At 33.8% G+C, this 24,511-nt stretch overlaps 1 protein-coding gene across 5 annotated transcripts in view; it reads left to right on the top strand.

Moving 5' to 3' along the window:
- The window catches only part of LOC110634683 (pre-mRNA-splicing factor ATP-dependent RNA helicase DEAH1), a 39,929-nt gene extending 31,897 nt beyond the window's left edge, over positions 1 to 8,032 (top strand). For 4 of the 5 annotated variants that reach the window (XM_058140983.1, XM_058140980.1, XM_058140981.1 and 1 more), the window contains exons 24-28: positions 6,001 to 6,124; positions 6,219 to 6,319; positions 6,872 to 6,934; positions 7,038 to 7,110; positions 7,761 to 8,032. In XM_058140983.1, coding sequence (XP_057996966.1) covers positions 6,001 to 6,124; positions 6,219 to 6,319; positions 6,872 to 6,934; positions 7,038 to 7,110; positions 7,761 to 7,804 — 405 coding nt within the window. In that variant the 3' untranslated portion in view covers positions 7,805 to 8,032. The other variant, XM_058140984.1, reaches the window with a different exon arrangement.
- The last annotated feature ends 16,479 nt before the right edge of the window (positions 8,033 to 24,511 follow it).

The raw sequence follows: 24,511 nt of genomic DNA, 5'->3' as shown, positions 1-24,511 counted from the left end.
TCTTGCTTCTCCAAGACACCAAATTTCCTCCCACAAAAACGCAATATCCAGTAGTTGACCTCCTGTCAACCTTAGATCCAGCCTAGTCGGCATTTGAAAAATATTCAACATTCAAATGCTCATGATTATCATATAACAAACCTCTTCCTGGAGCGCCCTTCAGATAACACAAGATTTGTCCCAAGGCTTCCCAATGAGCAACAGTTGGGGAAGACATAAACTGACTTACCACACTAACGGCATAAGCAATGTCAGGACGAGTGATTGTAAGGTAGTTCAATTTTTCTACCAATCTCCTGTATCTCTCTGGATCTTCAAACAACTTGCTATCCCCTGCTAACAGTTGTAAATTTGGAGTCATTGGTGCACTGCAAGGATTAGCACCTAATTTTTTTGTCTCTGTAAATAGATCGAGGACATATTTTCTTTGAGACAAGAAAATACTCTTCTTACTTCTCATAACTTCAATACCCAAGAAATATTTCAACAATCCCAAGTCTTTGGTCTGAAACTGGGTTTGGAGGAAGGTTTTAAGAGATGAAATACCTGCAGAGTCACTCTCAGTGATGATAATGTCATCCACATAGACTACCAGGGGAATTAGACTAGCCTTAGATTGCCTATAAAATACTGAGTGATCACACTTACCCTTTTGTATACCAAATTCCTGTACTGCTTCACTGAATCTCCCAAACTAGGCCCTAGGACTTTGTTTCAAGCCATAAAGAGACTTTTGAAGCCTACAAAGTTTACCCAACTCTCCCTGAGCAACAAACCCAGGTGGTTGCTCCATATACAACTCCTCTTGAAGATCACCATGAAGGAAAGCATTCTTGATATCTAATTGGTGCAGATGCCAATCATATGTAGCTGCTAAAGAGATAAACGAGCGAACAGAAGTAAGTTTAGATACAGGAGAAAAAGTGTCAGAGTAATCAACCCCATATGTCTGAGCATATCTATTTGCTATAAGGTGTGCTTTTAACCTAGCCATAGAACCATCAGGATTTACTTTTACTGTAAATACCCATTTGCAACCAATAGCTTTCTTACCAGTGGGCAAAGGCAACAGTTCCCATGTACCATTAGCATCTAAAGCCTTCATTTCCTCTTTCATAGCAGCACACCAATCAGGATGAGACAGTGCCTTACCAACAGTATAAGGGATAGGAACAGAGTCTAAAGAAATAACAAAACACCGAGAACAAGAAGACAATTGATTATAAGAAACAAAAGAAGAGATACGGTAAGTGCACGAACGCTTACCTTTACGAAGAGCAATGGGCAAGTCTAGGTCAGAATCATGATCAGTATGAGGTACAAGATCTCCCAACGAAGTAGCTGGTGGAGGATCTGAGTCAGGAATCTCTAATCTCCTGGAATAAACATGATCAATGGGAGGTCGAGTAGGTCTAGAGACAGAAGGAACAGGCAGTGGGAGAGGATTAGACATTGGTTGGACAGTATATATTAAGAGATCATCCTCCTCCCCCTGACTCTCATACATAGATAATTGTGGAAAGAATAGAGTGGATTCAAAAAATGTGACATCTGCAGAAACAAGATAACGATTAAGAGTAGGAGAGAAGCAACGATACCCTTTTTGGAGCCGGGAGTACCCAAGGAAGACACATTTGAGAGACTTTGAATCTAATTTAGTAACCTGTGGACGAACATCACGCACAAAACAGGTACAACAAAAAATACGGGGTTCAACAGGGAACAAAGATTTTATAGGAAACAAAGCAGTATAAGGAATATCCCCATTAAGAACAGAAGATGGCATACGATTGATAAAAAAATATGCCATAGAAACTGCATCCGCCCAAAAGTGTTTAGGAACTTTCATATGAAAAAGAAGAGCATGAGTTACCTAAAGAAGATGTCAATTTTTTCTTTCGGCCACGCCATTTTGGGATGGAGTATTAACACAGAAAGACTGATGAAGAATGTCATTTTGTGTCTTATAAGACTGAAATTGTGTTGAAAAATATTTTTTTGCATTGTCACTTCTTAATATGCGCACAGAAATATTAAATTGAGTTTTGATTTCATTACAAAAGGTACAAAAGATAGAAAACAACTTAGAACGATTCTTCATTAAATATAACTAGGTAACACGAGAGTAATCATCAACAAAAGTAACAAAATAACGAAATCCAGTTTTAGAAGTAACAGAACAAGAGCCCCAAACATCAGAATGAACTAACTCAAAAGGGGATGAAGCCCGTTTATTGACTTTAGACACAGAAGGCAAACGATGATGTTTTGCAAACTGATATGACTCACATTCTAGTACTGATAAATACTGAAACTGAGGACATAGCTTCTTCATGGTAGACAAAGAAGGATGGCCCAATCTACAATGAGCTTCAAGAGGTGTTAAGGTACTGGAGCAAACAAGCGACCGTGGTACATGATTTTTCAGAATGTAAAGACCACCTGACTTACGTCCTCTACCAATAATCTGCTTCGTCGTAAGATCCTAAAATAAACACTGGTCAGGAAAAAAGAAAACAGAACAATTTAAGGTACGAGTAAGTTTACTAACAGAAAGTAGATTAAAAGAGAATTTTGGTAGACACAAAACAGATGACAAAGAAATTGACGAAATTGGGTTCGCAGTTTCAGGACCCTTGACACGAGAAGTAGAACCGTAAGTTAAAGTAACAGTAGAGGAAGTGTGATTAGACTGAAAAGCAGATAGAAGACTAGAATTACCTGTCATGTGATCTGTCGCACCAGAATCAAGAACCTATTTGGATGAGGAAGACACAAGGCATATAGTGGATTTACCTGACTCAACGATCGCAGTGACAGGGGAACTGGTAGGCTTTAGAGATGCCTGATACTGGGAAAACTGTGCAAAATTCTCTGCAGATACCAAAACAGTTTTATCAGAGGAAGACACTCTAGAATCCTCTGCTGCCGTATTTGCCATCTGTGATCGCTGATTTTTCCTCTGAAGTTGCGGACAATTATATTTTGCATGGCTAGGCTCATGGCAATAATAACAAATGACTCCTCTTGAGTCCTGATTAGAACTAGTCTCCCCATTACTCTGATTACCTCTGTTGCGTGTAATTCCTTCTCTACTTCCTCTTCTATTACCCCATTGTCCATTTGAATTACGGTTAATAAGAGCACTACTGGCAGGCTGTGAAGATTGAGTACTCTCTGTACGAAGGATCCATGTGAACGTTTCATACAAAGAGGAAATCTCAGAACTGGAGAGAATCTGAGATTTAGCAGTCTTATACTCTGAAGAAAGGCCTGCAAGAAAACTGATAACAGCCAGTTGCTCCCGTTGGGCTTGCTGAACTTTCACATCAAAACTAAAAGGCAACAATACATTAAGTTCCTCATATACTCGTTTAAAATCTATAAAATAAGCCGTGAGAGACTTATCCTCTTTCTAAGCACGGTAGAATGCCTTACAAACATCATAAATACGGGAGATATTCCCTTTATCGGAATACAGAAAATCTAAATAATCCATCAATTCCTTAACAAATTCACAGTGATTAATTAAACTAGTTACCTCACTGTGAATCGAGTTCCGAAGATGCAAAAACAACCGAGCATCCTCCCTGAGCCAAGTTTGTCATGTATTATCAGTAGGTGGGTCTTTAATAAGGTGATCATCCTTATCAATGCTACGCAAATAGACTCTAAGTCTTACTCCACTCCTGGTAATTCAAACCATTAAGTTTGTGTTCCGTGATCTTAGTCATCACCGGAATCACATCAGAAATAACATTCTTATTGTTTGCCATTTGTTGAGACAAAGAAAACTAACCGAAACACTAATCCAAAGTGCTTACAGCCGCAAAATAACCCAAAATCACAAATTAAGCAAATATCGAAATATGATATGAGAGCCAAACCTTAGCAGTCCTTTAATGGTGTACTGGATCAGGCAACAGCACACAATGGTGGAATGAGGGGGTTGAAGCGACGTCGGCGATGCTGATTGGAGTCGAAACGGTCGGTGAACGCACCTCCACGTGCCGGCGAGTGAAGAAACGGCGAGAACCTGAGTTGGGCATGTGAGCCTCACTCGCTTGGATTCCGGTGACCAGATCAGAGGGGACGGCCAGTCGGCAGCCAAGGTCTCTCCTGAGCTGGGTGGTGAGAACAAATAGTCACCCTAGATAGATGACCTGCTCTAGTACCATGTAGAAAGAGAAATAATATATATACAATTGATTCCTGTAATTGTGTTATACTAATTAGGAAGAAATCCTAAATAAGAAATCCTAAATAGGAATACAGAATACATAATATACAGAGAAATAATATAGTGCTTGACTTTCCATAACAGTACTATGTTGCAAGTCTTTGTTTGGGCACCCTGTAAAGATGAGTCCTAAGGCTTGATGCATCATACTTCCAATTTTGGATTGTGTGAATGAAGCCCATAATCAGATGTAGGTATAGGGCTCTAGTGTTTCCTTTTTCTATTCCTCGTTGTGGAAGAGAATTAGAGTAGCAAGGTAGGGAGGAGAAAATAAATAAGAGAACTAAGTTGGAATAGAAGAATGGTGATTATGAGAAAATCATGTAATTGATTGGCAAAATCAATGGCTTGATTAAAGCTTATATAGGTTTATTGATATAGGATGTCATATAATCTTTGTATCTTCCATTATGAATATGGGGTCTCATGTATTATATTAAAACAGAAGTGAATGAAATGTAGCCCTTTTCAGGTTTTGTATTCGTGGACATATACTCTCAATAGCGGAACCACGTAGAACTTTCACTTATTATTTTGTCCAATCTTTTCTATAATTCTAAATTTCAACATGTTATCAGAGCTTAGGGTTTAAGTCCCAAAGCTATTTTTCTCCCATATTCTCCTTTTTCATTTTAGCCTAGGATTTGAGTCCCAAAGCTATTTTTCTCCCAAATTCTCGTTCTTCTTCATTTTAGCACTAGGGTTGAGTCCCAAAGCAATTATTCTTCTAAATTCTCTTTCATGGATTTAGAGCTTTGGTATTGAATCCCTTCTCTGAAATTCTCTTTCATATTTTTCTTCTATTTTTCTCCTATGTTTCTTGAAAAGAAACAGATCTAGAAGTACACATATTCAGAACACCGCTGCAGGACATCATTCAAGTCTCATTGGCCACCTAAACAGGACCACAAGTTGTCGGCGAGGGCACCTATAATCTCTAGAAGCTCGTTGCCGGATAAAAGCAAGCTTGATTATGGATCAATAACTTCAACAAAAATCTCACCAAAGGGAAGTGTTGGAATTTATGAGATTTTTCCTTAATTGATGGGATATGTCTCATATTGAAGAATCTTATGAATATTGAACTGATTAGTAAAATCAATGTCATGATTACAGCTGATATAAAGGAGTGAATATGGTTTATTGAGAGGATGCCATATACCATTATAAATATGGAGTCTTATATATAGCAGACGGTTCTGCATCACACACACATGCACAGAATCTCCTTCCCATATCTCTCATTCACAAATTTCATCAATTTGAACTTGTGAAGATTGTAGTCTGAATGAATGAAAGTCGGTTTTCAATCAAGAACTTAGGAATTCAATTAAAGAAAAAAAAATTTAATGACAAAAAAATATTGTTGAACTGATGTTATTTTTTCAATCTTCAAATATCTTCTTGGGGTTGGAAAGTGAGGTCTGAAATTTAAGATGACCATTGAACTCATCTACTGTTGTTTAAAGGCATTTAGTTGCATAGATACTTTTAGATTGCGTTTTAAAATGTAACTCTGTTGTTGATGCTAAGGGTATAAAGATTATCTTGATTGTGTTCAATGGTTTTCTTGCTGATTTATGGTCTCATAATGGAGTAGGGCTGTCTTTTAAATGTTAAGGAGGTAAATCTTATGAATCTATGTGCATATTTTAATATTTTAAACTAGGACAGCACTATTATTTTTCATCTTGGATTTCGAATAGGCTTCACATATCTATATCTGATCCTTTATACTCTTGTAATCCTTACTCTTTAAGGTCAGGAGTATGAAACGAGCTAGAGATATACGAGACCAGTTGGAGGGCCTTTTGGAAAGGGTTGAAATTGACCTATCATCCAATCTCAATGATTTAGATGCCATAAAGAAATCCATAACATCTGGTAAAATTTATTGTTGCCATCCATTCCCTGTAACCTGGAACCTTCTTTGTTTTGATGTTACAGTATTGTAGTTGATTTTGGCTCTTCTTTTCAGGTTTTTTCCCTCATTCTGCAAGGCTGCAGAAGAACGGATCGTACAGAACAGTGAAACATCCTCAGACAGTTCACATACACCCCAGCTCAGGGTTGGCACAGGTAAAGATTTGTCCGTTAATTAATTTTATGGTGAGCTAAGGTGGGTTTACTCAAGTTAATTGCTTCAAAACCTTTCTGAAAGTTAAAACGTTTTGCTTATATCTGTAATATCCTTAACAGTGGATTGGACCCTGAATGCCTTTTCATTTCTTGCTTATGTTATTTTGCTTTGCTGATGTGAAAATATCACTATTAACACCTTTTCTTTTCTCTTTTCTTTTTCGGGGTTGACTCAGTAGAGGAAAGAGGGAGGGAGGGAGGAGGGGTGGGGGGTGGGGGGGGGGTTGGTTGGTGGGTGGTAAAGGGGTTTGGGGAAGGCCTCGTAGGGTGTAAACTGCATATAAAAAAAAGAAATTGCTTTATTTGAAAACTTCACTTGTTAGTTAGGCATATAGGTTGATAATGCATGGATTGATGGCTATACATGTTGGAATTGGGCTAATATCCTGAAAACATCCAATGTTATTAAATGATTTGAGTGTTGTGTTAGAAATGCACCTTGTGAGAATTACAAAATTGGGTTCATTTCTCGTTCTATTTTTTAACTTTCAGGTGCTCCCAAGATGGGTCATATACCATGAGTTGGTTCTTACAACCAAGGAGTACATGAGGCAGGCAAGTGCTACAACATATAATTTCAGATGTTTTCCACTTCTTTAGCAGCTTCTTTTGGCATATCATTGATGTGATAGCTAAATTTAGGATGATGAATTTGCAGGTAACTGAGCTGAAGCCAGAGTGGCTGGTAGAAATTGCTCCCCACTATTACCAGCTGAAGGATGTTGAAGATCGTAATCTCTCTCTCTCTCTGTGTGTGTGTGTGTTTGTGTGTGTGCACGCGTGTATGGTCTTTTCTCTCTCTCTTAATAGCCCTTTGCGATCTATATCGGTTTTGAAGACCTTTTCAAGAGCCGAGTTATCAACCACTCAAGTCATCTCTCCTTTTCTTGATGAAGGATTTCATACTTTCCAAATACTCCCCAACTCTAGAAAATAATTTCAAACTGATTTTACAGTTCGTCAGTTCCAATAATGTCTTTTGGTTATGACTGCCCAGCATCATAGTAAATGGCTTGTCTAGTTGGAATAACTGAGCTAGAGATATTTGGAAGCATTTGGAAGATACATGCAAGTGCATTTTTTTTGTCATATTATTGAGAAGCTTTTAATTATGTAGCTTGGATGATGGTTTTAGAGATCAAATATACTGTTGAAAGACGGTGACGCCTTAAGAGTTCCTGGTAATCAAATTTTGGTAGACGCTGCAGGAATTTACCTTCCATTGGATGTGAAATTCTGTTTCAGTTAGCATTTTTTATCTTCTTCAGTTTGCATGTGTTATCTTCGTTCTTATGGTGGTTTACTGCATTGAGCAATCATATTTAGAAAATGCAAAAATGGGATGGCATTCTAATCTAATTTTGTTGTATGAATGTAACAGCGGGGTCAAAGAAAATGCCAAGAGGCGAAGGACGTGCATCATAGCTGGGTTGTACAGACAATGATGGGGGCGTGGTCAGTCTTGCGGGATGAGAAGTCTAAATACAAATTTTGTAAATTTTGGTAGCAAGTAGGTATTAACAATTTCACTCTCCATACTTGTTTGTATATTTATAATCTGGCTTGTTGAGGAAGTTGTTTGTAACTAAACTTTAAAAGAAGCAATATATTATTTAAATAGTAATTTTCAATCCAACAGCGTATTTCTTTTTATTTGCGTTGGTCTGAGAGTTAATTTGAAATCCTCTTGAGATGATCTGTATTTGCTTGCTTATTCTGGCCACCTGGTTTTCTCCCACCGGCTCCAACGCCCTTCGTTTTTGGATAAGAAGAGGGATTGATTCGCCATTTCAGCTCTCTTGATGAATAATTGGGAAAATCAGTCATTTGACTCATTTGTTATATAAAATTAAAAAGTGTTATTTTATTTTTTTGTTATATTTTAACTTTGTATGTACTTATTAATTTTACACAATTATTTAATTAGATAAAATTAATTATTATTTGAGAAAATTAATTGGTTTAGTTTAAAATTGAAAATTATTGCTCAAAGGATGCAATACGGCTAATAATTTTTATTTGATATATATATATATATATATATATATATATATATATATATATATATATATATATATATATATATATATTAATTATTATTAATTTCACAGTTTCATTGTGATAGTCTTTTATTAATCAATTATAAAGACATTCCATAAAAAAGGAAAAAAATATAACATTAATTAATTAAAGATATACCTATAAATTAATAATTATTATTGACAATAAAAATATAAATAAAAAAATAAAAAAAAAATAGTTACATATGCATATTCACCCATCCCTCTCGTCCCTCTATATACGCTAAAAGTTTACTTCACTATATGTTAAAACTGGTATAATGAGATAATTTATAATTTTTATTTTTTAATTTAATTTTTAATTATATTTTAAATAAAATAAATTATTATTATTAAATTAATTTTTAATTAAAATCTCTTTTATTTAATTAAATTAAAAATTTTTTTACCTGTTATAATAATAAATTTTTATTAATTTATAGTATAATTAATTAAAATGTCTATTTAATTTTTTTTTGTACATATATTAATAGTAGCTTTTATGATTACTTCGATTAAAGTATAATAAAATTATTTTATTTAAAAAATAATTTAAATTTTATAAAATTTTTATATTTTATCTCATAATTTATATATCTACGCATTATAGTAAATATATTATATTAATAAAAAAATAATGATATTAAAAAATATATAAATATAATTTTTATTATTAATATAATAAAAAATGAATTGAATTATTTAATTTTAATAATAATGAAAATATATAACATTATTATTAATTAAAAATAACAAAAGTATTATATCTTTAAATTTTTATAAAGTGATTTTTTTTATTAATCTGATATACTTTTTATAAAATAATTATTATTTTACATAAATTTATGATATACGATAAATATATTTTATAAAAATTAAAATTTTAAAATATTATTATTTTTTATTAATAAAATAAATATTAAAAATATATATTATTTTTTAAAAGATAAATTTCATAATTTTGATATTATAATTTTTCTTTTAATCATCTTTACAAGTAGTTAAATTTTCAATATAATCATATTGGCATTCTACTTTGAAATTCTACTTTTATATAAAAATATAGTTGAGAGATAATTTATGTATAAAAATTTAGATATTTAATAAACATTTGAAAATATTTATGTTAAAAATTAATGATAATAAAATGTAACTCAACTCAACTCAACTCAACTAAGCCTTTATCCCAAAAATTTGGGGTCGGCTATATGGATTCGCTTTTTCCACTCTGAACAATTTTGGGTTAAATCCTCAGAAATGTGTAATGCTTCTAAGTCATGCTGTACTACTCTCCTCCAAGTCAATTTAGGTCTACCCCTTTTTTTCTTTCTATCCTCTAGCCTAATGTGCTCTACTTGTCTAACTGGAGCCTCCGTATGTCTACGCTTCACATGACCAAACCACCTCAATCTCCCTTCTCTCAACTTATCTTCAATTGGCACCACTCCTACCTTTTCTCTAATACTTTCATTACGGACTTTATCTAGTCTAGTATGGCCACTCATCCACCTTAACATTCTCATCTCTGCAACTCTTATCTTAGATGCATACGACTCTTTCAGTGCCCAACACTCACTACCATATAGCATAGCCGGTCGTATGGTCAGACGGTAAAATTTTCCTTTTAATTTATTGGGAATCTTACGATCACATAAAACTCCCGTGGCACGTCTCCACTTCAACCATCCGGCTTTAATCCTATGACTAACATCCTCCTCACATCCCCATCTACTTGAAGGATCGAGCCTAGATATTTAAAGTGATTACTTTGGGACAGTGCCACTCCATTCAAACTAACTCCTTCCCTATCACCAGTTTGGCCTTCACTGAACTTGCAATGCATGTATTCTGTCTTCGTTCTACTTAACTTAAAACCCTTTGACTCTAGAGTACTTCTCCAAAGTTCTAGCTTTCTATTGACTCCTTCTCATGTCTCATCTATCAGAACAATATCATCCGCAAACATCATGCACCAAGGAATATTCTCTTGTATATGTTTCGTCAGTTCATCTAAAACTAATGTAAAAAGGTAAGGGCTTATGGCTGATCCTTGGTGTAATCCAATTGAGATCGGAAAATCTCTTGTGTCCCCTCCCACTGTGCGCACAATAGTAGTTGCTCCTTCATACATATTTTTCAATACTTGTATATACCTAATAGATACCCTCTTTTGTTCTAACGCATTCCATAAGACCTCTCTTGGAACACTATCATAAGCCTTCTCCAAATCAATAAAAACCATGTGTAGATCTTTCTTCCCATCTCTATATTTCTCAATCAAGCTTCTAATGAGAAAGATCGCTTCCATAGTTGAACGACCAGGCATGAAACCAAATTGATTGAGAGAGATAGAAGTATCATGACGTATTCGATGCTCCACAACTCTCTCCCACAACTTCATAGTATGGCTCATGAGTTTAATTCCCCTATAGTTTGAGCAACTCTATATGTCTCCCTTATTTTTAAAAATAGGTACTAAAATACTCTTCCTCCATTCATCAGGCATTTTCTTTGAGTTTAGAATCTTATTAAATAATTTAGTTAACCATGCCACTCCCATATCTCCCAAATACTTCCACACTTCAATTGGTATTTCATCTGTCCACAGCTTTACCTACTTTCATTCTCTTAAGTGCTTCCTTTACTTCTAAAGATCTAATCCTTCTAGTATAATTTACATTCTTTTCTATTGTTCTATAATCTATATTCACGCTTATTTCCATTTTGACTATTATTAAAGAGATAATTATAATAATTTCTCCATCTTTCTATTATGTCCTCATCTTTCACCAACCCTTTTCCTTCTTTATCCTTCCTGAAACTATCTTGATTTAGATATTGACATTTCATTTCTATACTCCTTTCTAATCTATAAATATCTTTCTCCCCTTCTTTAGTTCCAAGTTTCTCATATAACTTTTCAAAGGCACGTGCTCTTGCTTGGCTAATGCCTTTTTGCCTCTTTCTTTGCTATCTTGTACTGTTCATATGCCTCATTATTATCACATTTAGGTAATTTCTTATACCATTCCCTTTTTCTCTTCAACGCTTTTGTACTTCCTCATTCCACCACCATCTCTCTTTTGAGGGTGGTCCATGTCCTTTAGACTCCCCAAGTACTTTTCTAGCTACTTCTCTAATCTTTGATGCCATCTGTATCCATATATCATTGGCCTCCATATCTAGCTTCCATACTTCGGACTCAAGAAGCTCATTTTTGAACTTCACTTGCTTTACTCCTTTGAACTCCCACCACTTTGTTCGAGCTACACTATTTCTTCTGACCTTACTTGAATTGTTCCTAAACTTAACATCCAAGACCACCAACCTATGTTGACTTGTTAAAGCCTCTCCTGGAATGACCTTGCAATCCTTGCATATAGCTCTATTTGTCTTCCTGGTTAAGAGGAAGTCGATTTGGCTTCTATGTTGCCCACTTTTGAAAGTCACTAAATGTGACTCTCTTTTTATAAAGTAGGTATTTGCTAGTATTAGGTCGTATGCCATAGCAAAATCCAGGATGCTTTTTCCCTCCTCATTTCGACTGCCAAAACCAAAACCTCCATGAACATTCTCATAACCTTGCCTATCACTTCCTACATGTCCATTCAAATCTCCACCAATGAAAATATTCTCTTCATTCGGTATGCTTTGCATTAAATCATCCATATCTTCCCAAAACCTTTGTTTACTCTCCTTTGTCTAGTCCTATTTGTGGGGCATAAGAACTAAATATATTAATTGTTTCTCCATCTAGTACTAGCTTTCCTACAATAATTCTATCACCTACTCTTTACACAGCTACTACTGCGACTTACAAAGTCCTGACTAAGATTATCCCCACTCAGTTCATGTTTCTATCCTTTCCATTAAAACACAATTTTTACCGTGAATTACCCACTTCCTTACTTTTCTCTCCTACCCATTTAGTCTCCTGAATGCAAGCAATATTCACCCTTCTCCTTTCCAAGGTATCCACTAGCTCCATTAATTTTCCTGTAAGTGATCCAACATTCCAAGTACCAACCCTGATCCTCCTCCTATCCTGCTCCTTCCTAATTGGTCTCCTTCTATGATATCTTCTATTATTTTCTATGTCTATCTTGTGTTCTGTTCCACTATTTGTTCTATTATCTGTCTTATGGACTAACTTCTTTACCCACACCCGTCCATGATGTGGGAACCCTTGCTCACTTAACACGACACCCGGGCGCCGGCATGGCGCGTCGCTTTCGATGAACGCCCTACACCCTTGCATATTTATCACTACACCCGGGCTCCGATGTAGCGCGTCGTTAGTAGAGGACGCCCCAACGTTTATATCATTTGAATCCATATCATAGGGTGTGACGAAATTTTTACGCTGGTTGTCACCTACCGCAACCCTCCTCCTTTATCCGGGCTTGGGACCGGCTAAGCGCAAACTACTTAGGCGGAGTTGATAATAAAATGTAAATAATCAAAATATTAGTTATAATTGCATTCGATATATAATAATAATGAAATAAAATATTAAAAAGTTTAAGAAATATTAAATAAAAAATTTATAAAAAAATGTAATTAAATAAATATTAAGTAAATATATTTAAATAAATAAAATTTGAAAATGATAATAATAACTTTTGAAAAAAAAAAATAAAAGGAAAGTAAATTAAAAAAAGAGAATTGAGAGCACGTAGATGAAATGAAAACATTTGATGAGAGGAGACTGATTAATATGTATTAAATGTTTCATATGACGTATTATATATGGACAAATAAATATAAATTATTTAAATAAAAGTTTAATTTTATAATTAAATATTATTTAATTAAAAAAGGTAATAAAAGTATTTAAATTCAATTTTTATAATAGTAAAATATTTCTCATTTATTTAATCGTTTCAATTCAATGACCATAAGGTAGCTATAATAATAATAATAATAATAATAATAATAATAATAATAATAATAATAATAATAATAATAGGAAAGTGAAATAAAAAATATTAAATTATTAACATAAAAATTAATACATACTAATTATAAATAAGCTAAATCTTTAAATTTTATTTTTATAACTTTTATGTAGGCTATATTTTTTATCTCTCAAATTTTTTAACAAAGATTTTATAATAAAAATAATAAAAAATATAATAATATAATAAAATATTAATTAAATATATGAATTAATTTAAGGTTGATTAATTTATATGACAGTTGATTATGAGATCACAAATTACTGATCAATTTTCTTAAAGTTAGTGGCCATCACAACCTTTTATTATTATTATTATTATTATTATTATTATTATTATTATTATTATGGAAGATGACATGTGGTAAATAATATTTTTGCATAAATAAATTTATAAAAATAATAATATAAATAATTTTTAAATATTTTATACAATAAGAAAATAATTTTTAAAAATAAAAGTTTAAAGAAAATAATAATTTAAATAATAAATGTTAAGGTAGAATTATTTTTTTTAAAATATCAAGTGATATTTTGAGAATATCACATCATTATATATATATATATATATATATATATATATTTTAAGCATCCTACTTGCCTAAGTATATAAGCTGAAGTGCGCTCTTAGTGCTCTTAGTGTACTTTAATATCTTTTTGTAAAAAAAAAAAAAAAAACTTTAATATCTTAAGAACGGACATGGAGCAGTCTCTATTCTCCTCGCCATACTATTTTGTTACTGAATGGGTTAGTTTGCATATACCATAAAAATAAATTTAATGAAACTAAGAATTCTTTTTTCATTTTTTAAACACTAAAAATCAAAAGTAAGTATATTTTATTTATATAAATTTATTTAATAATCGGGCAGCAATAATAATAATAATAAATCAAAAGCGTTTCTAGTTGTAGCTTTATTAATGTTGTGCAGCACTAGCTGGTTGAATGTGTTGAATTTGAATAGACTTAGAATTTTTCAATTTTTTCTATTAAGACTGTTTATTTCATAGAAAATATTTTCTTGAAAAAATATATTTTACAATTTTAGTGTTTGGGACATTTAGAAAAATAAAATAATAAAAAATATTTTTCTAATCAAAAGAAAAATTAAGTTATTTTTAAGCAAAATGACTTTTTTTTTAAAATAAAATTATTTTTTAAACTTTAATAATCTTATTAAAATATGAATGTTTATATATTTATGATATAAATACATACTATTAATTTAATATTAAAACTAAGCAATAGAAAATAAATTTCCAGGCAAAATATTTTCCACTCTTCAAATCTTTTTGAAACACTCTTCTGCTGTTAGATAAATCCTAGGTTTTTTTTTTTTTTTTGAAAAATAAGGAACCAGGAAATCATTAATGAAAAACTAACTGGAATAAGGATCTACTTGCAATCTCCTCGGAAGGTTACTTCCATAATTAAGATTATTACTCGTAGCCAGAACTTCCATGGCTTGAAGATTTATGATATCCCTAAAATCATAAAAAGATAGCATCTTGTTTATATCTTTATAAAGAGATACCGGAAATTCAAAAGAAAAAAACTAAAAACTGTTAAGAGGCAACTTATTTTATCAATGTTTCCTTCCTTCCATGTGATAATAGTTTCCTTTTCCACCCTTGAAAATGCCTTGCTACTTTCTCCTTGATTTCTTTGAAGGTGGTTGTTTTTGATTTGTTTACCAATGTTGGCTTAGGTATTTGTCTTGTCCTTGTAACACCCTCACCGCTGGTAGTCCATACGTTCTACTGTTTCGATAACTAATATTTGTCCGGACACTTAGGATGTCACACCTTACCCCTCCGTAAGGCATAACATGATCCCGTAGAATACTTAATGAACTACCAAACTTCACCTACCGATAACTTATTAAGTACCCTACAAGGGATTTTAAAACAATTTTCTTACATTTTGGAAGTGGTGAGCATTTTGGTAGGAATTAGAAACCATTTATTCAAAGTTTAAATACTAGTAAAAATTTTTGTCCATTTTAATTTTGCCGCAAATTTTATAAAAATTTTGACAGAGTTCCCTCTGTATTTTGAGAAACCAGTTCTTCAAGGACCTGTAAAACGCACTTCCAAAAATATTTCACAACTCCCAACCTTCAATAACTCAATCATCTCAATTCAATGCACTTCAAAATAATTTCACAATACAAATCAAGTTTTCTCATCTCAAAATATTTAATATTTTCATTCACCAAGCATAAAGCAGAAAATCCATATATACAAATATTAAATTTACAGAAGAGAATCCAAAATAATATTATTACAATTTATTTACAACTGCTCAACTACATTGATACATACAACATTTTTATATTTACATCAAGATTATCTACAAGGGTATAAAATAATACCCGTACAAAATGATCAGAGTAGTCCTCGATTTAACAGCAGCTCACTCTGCTGCTTTCTCCTTGCTCTTATCTGCGACAGCAAAATAAGCTATCGCTGAGTATAAAAATACTCAATGGTGCACAATAAAAATTAAAAATACAATAAATAAATTATTCATTGTCAAACACAATTTAAATATTTCTCAGTCACATTTTGCAAATATCAAAGTCCATAATGACACCATTTTGTCAAATAATCCATTAAACACAGTTTAGTCAAACAATTTCATAATCACAGTGTTGCCAAAGTCATACACAACTTAAGTCATGACACAAAATTTCCGATCAATGCCGTGTTGTAGACCACGACAAAGCAATCTACAACCCCATTAATCGAAATCAATGAGGGAGGTGGCTAGTTAGCTAATGAGTACTCATCCGATCTACAACCTCAATTGGCAAGCCAGAGAGGAAGGGAAATAAACGATCTCAACCCCATAAATGGAGGAGGAAATGTGATATTGTCATGCTAAGTGTGAATCCAAAATCAATTTAAAATAATTATTTTCAATCATTTATGAGAGATCCCAAACAATTTTCAAAGTCATTTTTGTAGTCAGAAAGTGGCAACACAATTCATAAATAACACAGCGACTTCATAAAGTATAGCAATTCAAATTTTCAATTGGAAAACAATTATATAAATTTATTGTGCACAAACCTGACTGGAGTCGCCTCTAGGCCTTAACTCAGTCTTTCAGGGCTTCCAAGTCTTTTTCAGCTGAAACACACAATTTCACAGTGTTTCAGTACCATAACTTAGCATAAATCCAAAAATAAATTTCACTTCATTTTAACTAGCTCTATTGCGTTAAATTCGACGTTCTCGAAGTTTTTGTGTTTTGGGTTACTATTCACTACACTATTCAAGTCAAATTGTTGACTTTTTAAGGCTTAATAGGTATGGGAACTCCAACTTCACCCACATACCACATTTTGGTCATTAAACTTGTTGGTTTTGGTCATTTTCTCAAAGCTTAGGTCATTTTGGCAAAATTGCCAATTTTCGGTTTTGGTGCTCCGAAGTTGCACTGTTCCATTGGTCAATCTACTGTTGGAATTTGGCAAAACTTCCTTCATAGAAAATGTTCCTTATTGTCTTAAGTGTATTCTCATTTTTGGATCACCCCAATCGGAGTTTTGTAGCTCAAGTTATAGCCAAAATACAGTTACTGTTCACGTGCACTGTTCATACTGCAACTATGGTTCTGGCAGGTTTTTGATCCAACTTTGTTCAGTAATTTGATCAAGTTAAGTTCATAATTTGGTCTAACTTTCTTCATATGAAATGTTCTACTATGTCTTAGGTTTCCATCGGTTTAAGAATCACCTAAATCAGAGTTTTCTAGAGAGAGTTATAGCCATTCAAACATTACTGCTCAAATGGCAATCCTGCAGTTTTGCAGGTACAGTAACTCAACTTTGCTCAATAATTTGAATGGGTTAATGGCATAATTTGGGTTTGTGTTATTCATGAAAGTTTTAGGTCTATATCTCATCTAATCACTGTTAAAATTTCAGGTCAATTTGACCTGTCTAGCTAGAGTTATGACCAAATGAACAATTACTGTTCATTTGGTCAGTTTGTGCAGTGGCAGCCTGCTCTCATTTCACTTTGGTCAATTGGTTCACTAAGTTTTGGTCAGTTTTTGGTCATGGTTCCTTAATGAAAATTGTGCTATTTTATGTCTATTTTCATCCCCAATTGGTGGCATATCAATTGGACTTGTAAAATTTCCGTTTTGGTCCTTCAAAGTTGGTTTGGTCATGCTGCCAGCAGCATGACCATTTACCTCCGAATTTAACTTAATTTCCTATCATTCCCACACAACTTATTTGGTCATAATTGACCATTATTTCACTTCACAATAGGTCAAACATGCCATTTATGCATTTCTCCAAATTTTGGTTCAGAAACCCTAACATTCAAACCCTAACTCATCCATCTCATGCATTTAATCACAAGTAGTGCACTTAGTCTTAACCATTCAACTAATGAAAGCTTTTAAACTCATTCTAATGCATCAAACCATTCAATTTCATACTCTCCTCAACCAAGCCGAATTTCAGTTTGGTCCTTCTCCCATGTTTTTATTTCATTTCATAAATTCTAAGTTCATGTCAACCATTGCATATGCATTTAAAGAAGTAAAATAATAAGTTAGCACACTAACCTTTTTTAAATCTTCAAAACCCTAACTTTTGCTCTTCTTTCTTCTTGTAATCTCCTTCTTAAGTAGTAATAACAAACTTTAGTAGAGTTTTTAGGGGAGTTATGTTGATTAAGTGGAGAAAATCAAGCTTAATTGTAAGCTTAAATGGAAGGATTTCATGGAGGGTTTTGGGAAGAAAGTGGGGCGGCACTTTGGGAGAAGAAGAAGACTTTTTTGTTTCTTTTTTTCTTTTGTTTTCTTTATTTACTTTAGTTATGGAAGACCACCAAAATTCCTAATTAATTAATTTATTAATTATACCTTTTATGACATCATGCATAATGTCATCACCTTTGACTTTTCCATCTTCTTTTTTTTTTCTATTTATTTTTTTCTATTAGTTCTTTAATTTAATTCTCGATTCTGAAATTTTCTTTTCTCCGATTTTATTTGACAGTTAGGTCAGGAGTCAGCTCTCGGGGTCAATTGACCAAATTGCCCCTTGCCGGTTCATCCCGGTTTGCAAATAATTCAATATTTCTTCCGGCTCCCTGACCTAATTATTTGGCTGACTTAACAGTTCTTTTTCGTGATTTTCTCTTTTCCACTGTGTTCATAAGGGTCCTAAGGACCGCAGCGTCACTTTTTACGGTACAAAATTTGAGTTTAAAACGACTTCGCAGTCGTTCCCGAGGAGGTCACCCATCGCTGTGACTCTCGGCTCGTTTAACTCCTTATGTTCTGTTTTTCTTATTTATACTTAACTAATTGAACATTACTAATTATTTGTGTTTATGGATTCTCTAGTTGTCTTAAGTGTGGCCCTAATCCCATTAATTGTCCGGACCGACACCGGTCACCGGAACAGAAAAATATACCAGGCTATACCAATAGGGGTGTTACAATTCTCCCCCCCCCCCCTTAAATAAATTTCGTCTCGAAATTTTACCTGGTATCAATCTCTGAACAGCTGTGGATGTTGTCTCCTCATGTCCTCCTCTCGTTCCCAAGTAGCCTCCTGGCCCGAATGATGGTTCCACAGCACTTTTACCAACGGTATCTGCTTGTTCCGTAGCTGCTTCACCTCATAAGCCAGAATCTTTATGGGTTCTTCTTCATATGTGAGGTTTGGATTCACTTCTATTTCTTCTACTGGTAGTACATGAGATGGGTTTGATCGATACCTCCTCAACATAGACACATGGAAGACATTATGTATCTTCTCCAACTCTGGAGGTAGTGCCAACCAATATGCCAAAGGACCCACTCTTTCCAATACCTCATATGACCCGATAAAACGAGGACTTAGTTTCCCCTTTCTGCCGAATCTCATAATTCTCTTCCAAGGAGAAACCTTGAGGAAAACTTTCTCACCCACTGCATACTCAATATCCCTTCTTTTCAAATCAACATAGGACTTCTGACGGTCTGATGCAGCTTTAATTCGACCTTTGATCACCCGGATTTTCTCTTCAGTTTGTTGAACAATTTCGGGTCCAATCATTTTTCTTTCACCCACGTCATCCCAACACAACGGGGTTCTACATTTCCTGCCATACAAAGCTTTATATGGAGGCATCCCAATGCTTGATTGGTAGCTGTTATTGTAAGCAAACTCAATCAAAGGCAAGTGTGTATCCCAACTACCCTCAAACTCAATCACACAAGCCCGTAGCATGTCCTCTAAGATCTGAATTACCCTCTCAGACTGGCCATCTGTCTGTGGGTGGAATGCAGTACTGAAGTTCAATCTAGTTCCTAGGGCTCTCTGAAGACTACCCTAGAATCTAGAAGTGAACTTAGGATCTCTGTCTGATACAATAGATACTGGCACTCCATGCAGTCTCACAATCTCATCGATGTACAATCTGTCTAAATTGTAGTCCATTCAGACTGGCAGAAAATGAGCAGACTTAGTTAGTCTGTCAACAATGACCCATACTGCATCATGACTCTTCTGTGTCCTCGGAAGTCCCATTACAAAATCCATCGTTATTCTCTCCCATTTCCATTCTGGCACTGGTAGTGGGTGTAACAATCCAGTGGGTACTTGATGCTCTGCCTTTACTTGCTGACAAGTTAGGCATTTGGACACAAATTTTGCCACGTCTCTCTTCATACCCATCCACCAGTAATGCTCCTTTAGCCCTCTATACATTTTTGTACCACCATGGTGCATAGCAAAAGGAGACTCATGTGCTTCCTTCAAAATGATCTGCCTCAAATCAACATCATTAGGAACACACATTCTGCCCTGGTGTAGTAGTAAACCATCATCTCTGATTGAGAACTCTGGTTTCTTGCCCTGTCTGACTTCTTTCAACAGCTTCTGATACTTTTTATCATTCTAAGCAGCCATTCTTGCATCGGGAAGTTGCGGCGAGGACCGTTGACTAGCCCTGGACCATGGGGAACCATAAGAAATATTTTTGGGACCTAATTAAAGGTCTACTGAGGTATAATTGACATTGAAAATGTAAAAAAAAATTAGTAAGTCAGTATAAACGAAAAACGAAAATTAAAGAAATCGACGGGTCAAGGATTAAATCGGTGTTACCAAAAAATTTGAAATACAACCCGAAAAGGGGCATTTGGTCAATTGACACCTAGAGTGGACTTTTAACCTAAATTTCCATTAAAAATAAGTGGTATTAAATTTTGAAAATCACATAAAAAATGAAATTATATATGAAGTGTAATTAAGGGAAGTAAAGGGGGTATAATTAGAAATATTAAAACTTGATTATAATACTAATATTTCATTCATTAGTGGGGGTATAAATACACATAATGGGATAGATTTCTCCACTAAACCATTTCATTTTCTTCAAATCCTCTCCCATGGCCGAAATTGAACTCTCAAAGCTCCCATGGCCGCCCCACATGCAACCCTGAACAAATATGAGGGACTTATGTAATTGTCTAAAAATTGGTAGCCATGAGGATATGGGATTTGTCAATTTCATGAATTTGAATGGTGATTTGTGTTGTTGATGAATAAGTAAATGTAGGCCATGTATAGATTGATGGAAATAATTGTGCCAAAATTTGATGGAATGTGTATTATGTTGACATTGACCAATTGATTTAAGGTATTGTATTGACTATTGAGGATTTGTGTATACTGCTGGAAAGTGACCAAATTGAGATTTATTTGATGACAATTAGAAGTGCTTGTATGTAATTGGATGTTTGGAAGTTGGAGGAATTTTGTTGGGAGTGAAATTGTTTGTGCAATTGAGAATTGGTTGAGGGCAGTGTGCATTTTGAGCCCTAACCTAATTTATGTGTCACACCTTATCCCTTGTAAGGCACGACATGTTCCCGTAGCATACCTAATGAATTACAGAACTCCACCTACCGATAACCCATTAGTTATGCTACAAAGGATTTTAAAACAAACCATAGCTTTTGATCTTATCAATTCTTTTGCGGAAAACTGCAAGAGAATAGTTAAAATTCCATGTAAACATTCATTGGAAATAATGATAGACTAAATATTGCAAAAGTTACATTTTCATAAGTCTCAAAGTAAAATACAAAATAGTTACAAACTCAAAATGTGATAGCAATGCAATGCTTTTAAATACAAACTGCTCAATGTCCGTACATCCATACATATAAGTACAAAACACATCCAAAGGAATCACAAGGGTATACCTAACGTAAATACCCATAAGCAATACCAAAATGCTACTTTCAAGTCTCTCACTCGGCAGCCTTCTCCTTTCCCTTACCTGCGACAGCATAAAGAAGCTATCGCTGAATATATCACTCAGTGGTGCACAACTAATAACTTTAAAACTTAAGGTAAAACACAATTTGTCAAAGTATAATAAATCACATTTTTCTTAAGTATGAAAACTTCACAATAGTTCTAAGTCCATAAAGGCCATTTATTGGAATAACATTTCAAATGAGAAATCACACTTCATAAATCACAATTCACAAAGCATTAGTGTTGCCAACATCAACACACAGTTTAGGCCATGACACAAAATTTCACGATCAATGCCATGTTGTACACCACGACAAAGCAATCTCAACCTCACTAACTGTTATTAATGAGGGAAGGGCTAGCTAGCTAAAGAGTACTCATGTAGTCTTACCCCACTAACCGTTATTAATGGGAGACATAATCAATATCAATTATCAACTCCAAGTAGCTGTTACTATTGGGGAGTTCCGAAAGGGACTGTCATGCTAACTGTGGTTTCAAAACAGTTTCCAAAAATTTCTCACTCAACAATCACATTTATAAACCAATAAACACATTTAAATTCATCATAATATCCATATAAAGGTGGCAACACCCAAATTTCTTAAATGCAAGAGAAAAATCATATTTCAGTCAAAGCAAACTTGTTCAAAGCAAACTCGTTCAAAGCAAACTCATTCAATTTAACACATTCCAAGCAATTTACAAGTTTAAAAACGAAGAAAAGGTTAGTTGTGCACAAACCTTCAATAATTCTCCTTCCTTGTTACCTACTTCTCCTTGTCCGTTCCAACTTCTTTTTCTACTGAAAATACACAAATATAATACCTCAATACCAATCTCAATTGCTGCCAATAACTCATTACATGCATGTCTAATGCATCCCAAGTTAGCTTTGAAAATTTTAGAATATTTTGGTTTTGGGACAGCTTGGTGCCCCAATCTTTGAACCTAATTTTTACCTAGTTTCGATCATAATTTGGTGAGATGTTCTTCATGAAAATTGTTCATTTAGGTATTAACTTTATTTTCCTTTTTGAATCGCCTAATTCGGAGCTGTGTAGCTCAAGTTATGACCAAAACAGGGTTACTGTTCACATCACTATTCATCCTGCAGATTCAGTTCTGGCAGATTTATTGATCCAACTTCGTTCAGCAATTTGATCAAGTTAAGTCCATAATTTGGTCTAATGTTCTTCACACGAAATGTTCTACTATGTCTTAGGTTTCCATCAGTTCAAGAATTGCCTAAATAGGAGTTTTCTAGAGAGAGTTATGGCCATGCAAATTTTACTGTTCATATGGTAAATCTGCAGATTTTCAGATTTCTGCAGATTCGATGATTCAACTTTGCTCAGCAATTTGATTGGGTTAAGTCCATAATTTGGCCTCAAGTTGTCCATATGAAATATTCTACTATGTCTTAGGTTTCTATTGGTTCAAGAATTGCCTAAATTGGAGTTTTCTAGAGAGAGTTATGGCCATGCAAAATTTACTGTTTATATGGTCAAATTCTGCAGGTTCCAGATTTCTGTCTCCAAGTTCAAGCCAAGTTTTAGGCAAGTTCTGGGTAGTTTCTGTTAGTAGTATGCCCTAGAGCATATCATTTAGTATGTATCTTGTATATATTTTATTAATAAAAGGCATTTCCACTTTTCCGTTTACATAATATATTTATGTGTAATAGAAAAGGTCCATTGATATTTTGTTAGAAATATTATTCTTAAGTTGTTAAGAATATGAGTGACAATATTTCTAGCACAAAGTATCATAAATAGGTTCACAATCAAGGATACTTCATAATAAGGACATGACTTATCCAGAAAGATTGTATTCATGTTTGTTCCCAAGTTATTTATATGAGATATAAATAAGATGGAATGGTGAGTCTCATGCCATATAACAAACATGATAGGCACTTATAAATGATAAGTAGGCCGAACCAGTGACACTTATGACAAGCACATGGAGTTTACTCTTGTCAATGTTTTGTCATAAATCATATCAGTGCATATAATCTTTAGACATGAGATAGCGCCGATATCTTTTATATAGGTAGTTTGCGTTTGATCTCGCTTTCATACTTGTACTGTATGGGTATATGGGCATCTGTTGGCTCCTACTAGTTATATATGGAGGTAGGTGTTGATCAAGATGGAATCTGTTCCTCTAAGTAAATAGAGATAAAATCCTATGTTCATTTAATTGTTCTTGATGTTTCAAGTTCCTGGCCAGGACATATAGATTTATTCAGAAAAGAGTTTCTGATGAGAAAATCTTTTTAATCAAGAACTGGAATTAAAAGAGAACATAATATTCATAGCAAATGGAGTTTGACATAAACCATGACTCCAGCTTGAGTTGGGATTTTGTAACAGAGATTCTAGTGCATGGTAACATATGATTATAGGTTCATTTAAGGTAAACCTTATTACTAATTGGGTGGCCATGGCATGCTATGCTAGGTGTTAACCATGGTCTATGAGGTTCATAAAATGATTTAGAGAAATCATTTATGGTAAGAAAGAGTTCTGATGATATTAAGAGTTGATATCATATCTCATTGCCAATTAGTGATGAGCCTAGTAAGTCACACACATACACAAGTTATCACCTAATTAAATATGATTTAATTAATTAATTAAAGAGTTTAATTGATTAATTAAATAGGTTTGGTTTGCAATTAGATTGCAAAGTCCCTAGCATGACTTGAAACCAAATCTAGATTATTGGATGTATAATATAAGTTAAATTTATATTTAAAGTGTTTAAATATGAATTTAATTAATGAGAAATTAATTAATAGAGATTAATTAATTAATTTATATTT

The sequence above is a fragment of the Hevea brasiliensis genome, chromosome 18, assembly GCF_030052815.1.
Source record: "Hevea brasiliensis isolate MT/VB/25A 57/8 chromosome 18, ASM3005281v1, whole genome shotgun sequence".
Lineage (NCBI taxonomy): Eukaryota > Viridiplantae > Streptophyta > Magnoliopsida > Malpighiales > Euphorbiaceae > Hevea > Hevea brasiliensis.
Note: the sequence above shows the minus strand (reverse complement) of the source record. Positions and strands in the feature narration are given on the sequence as shown.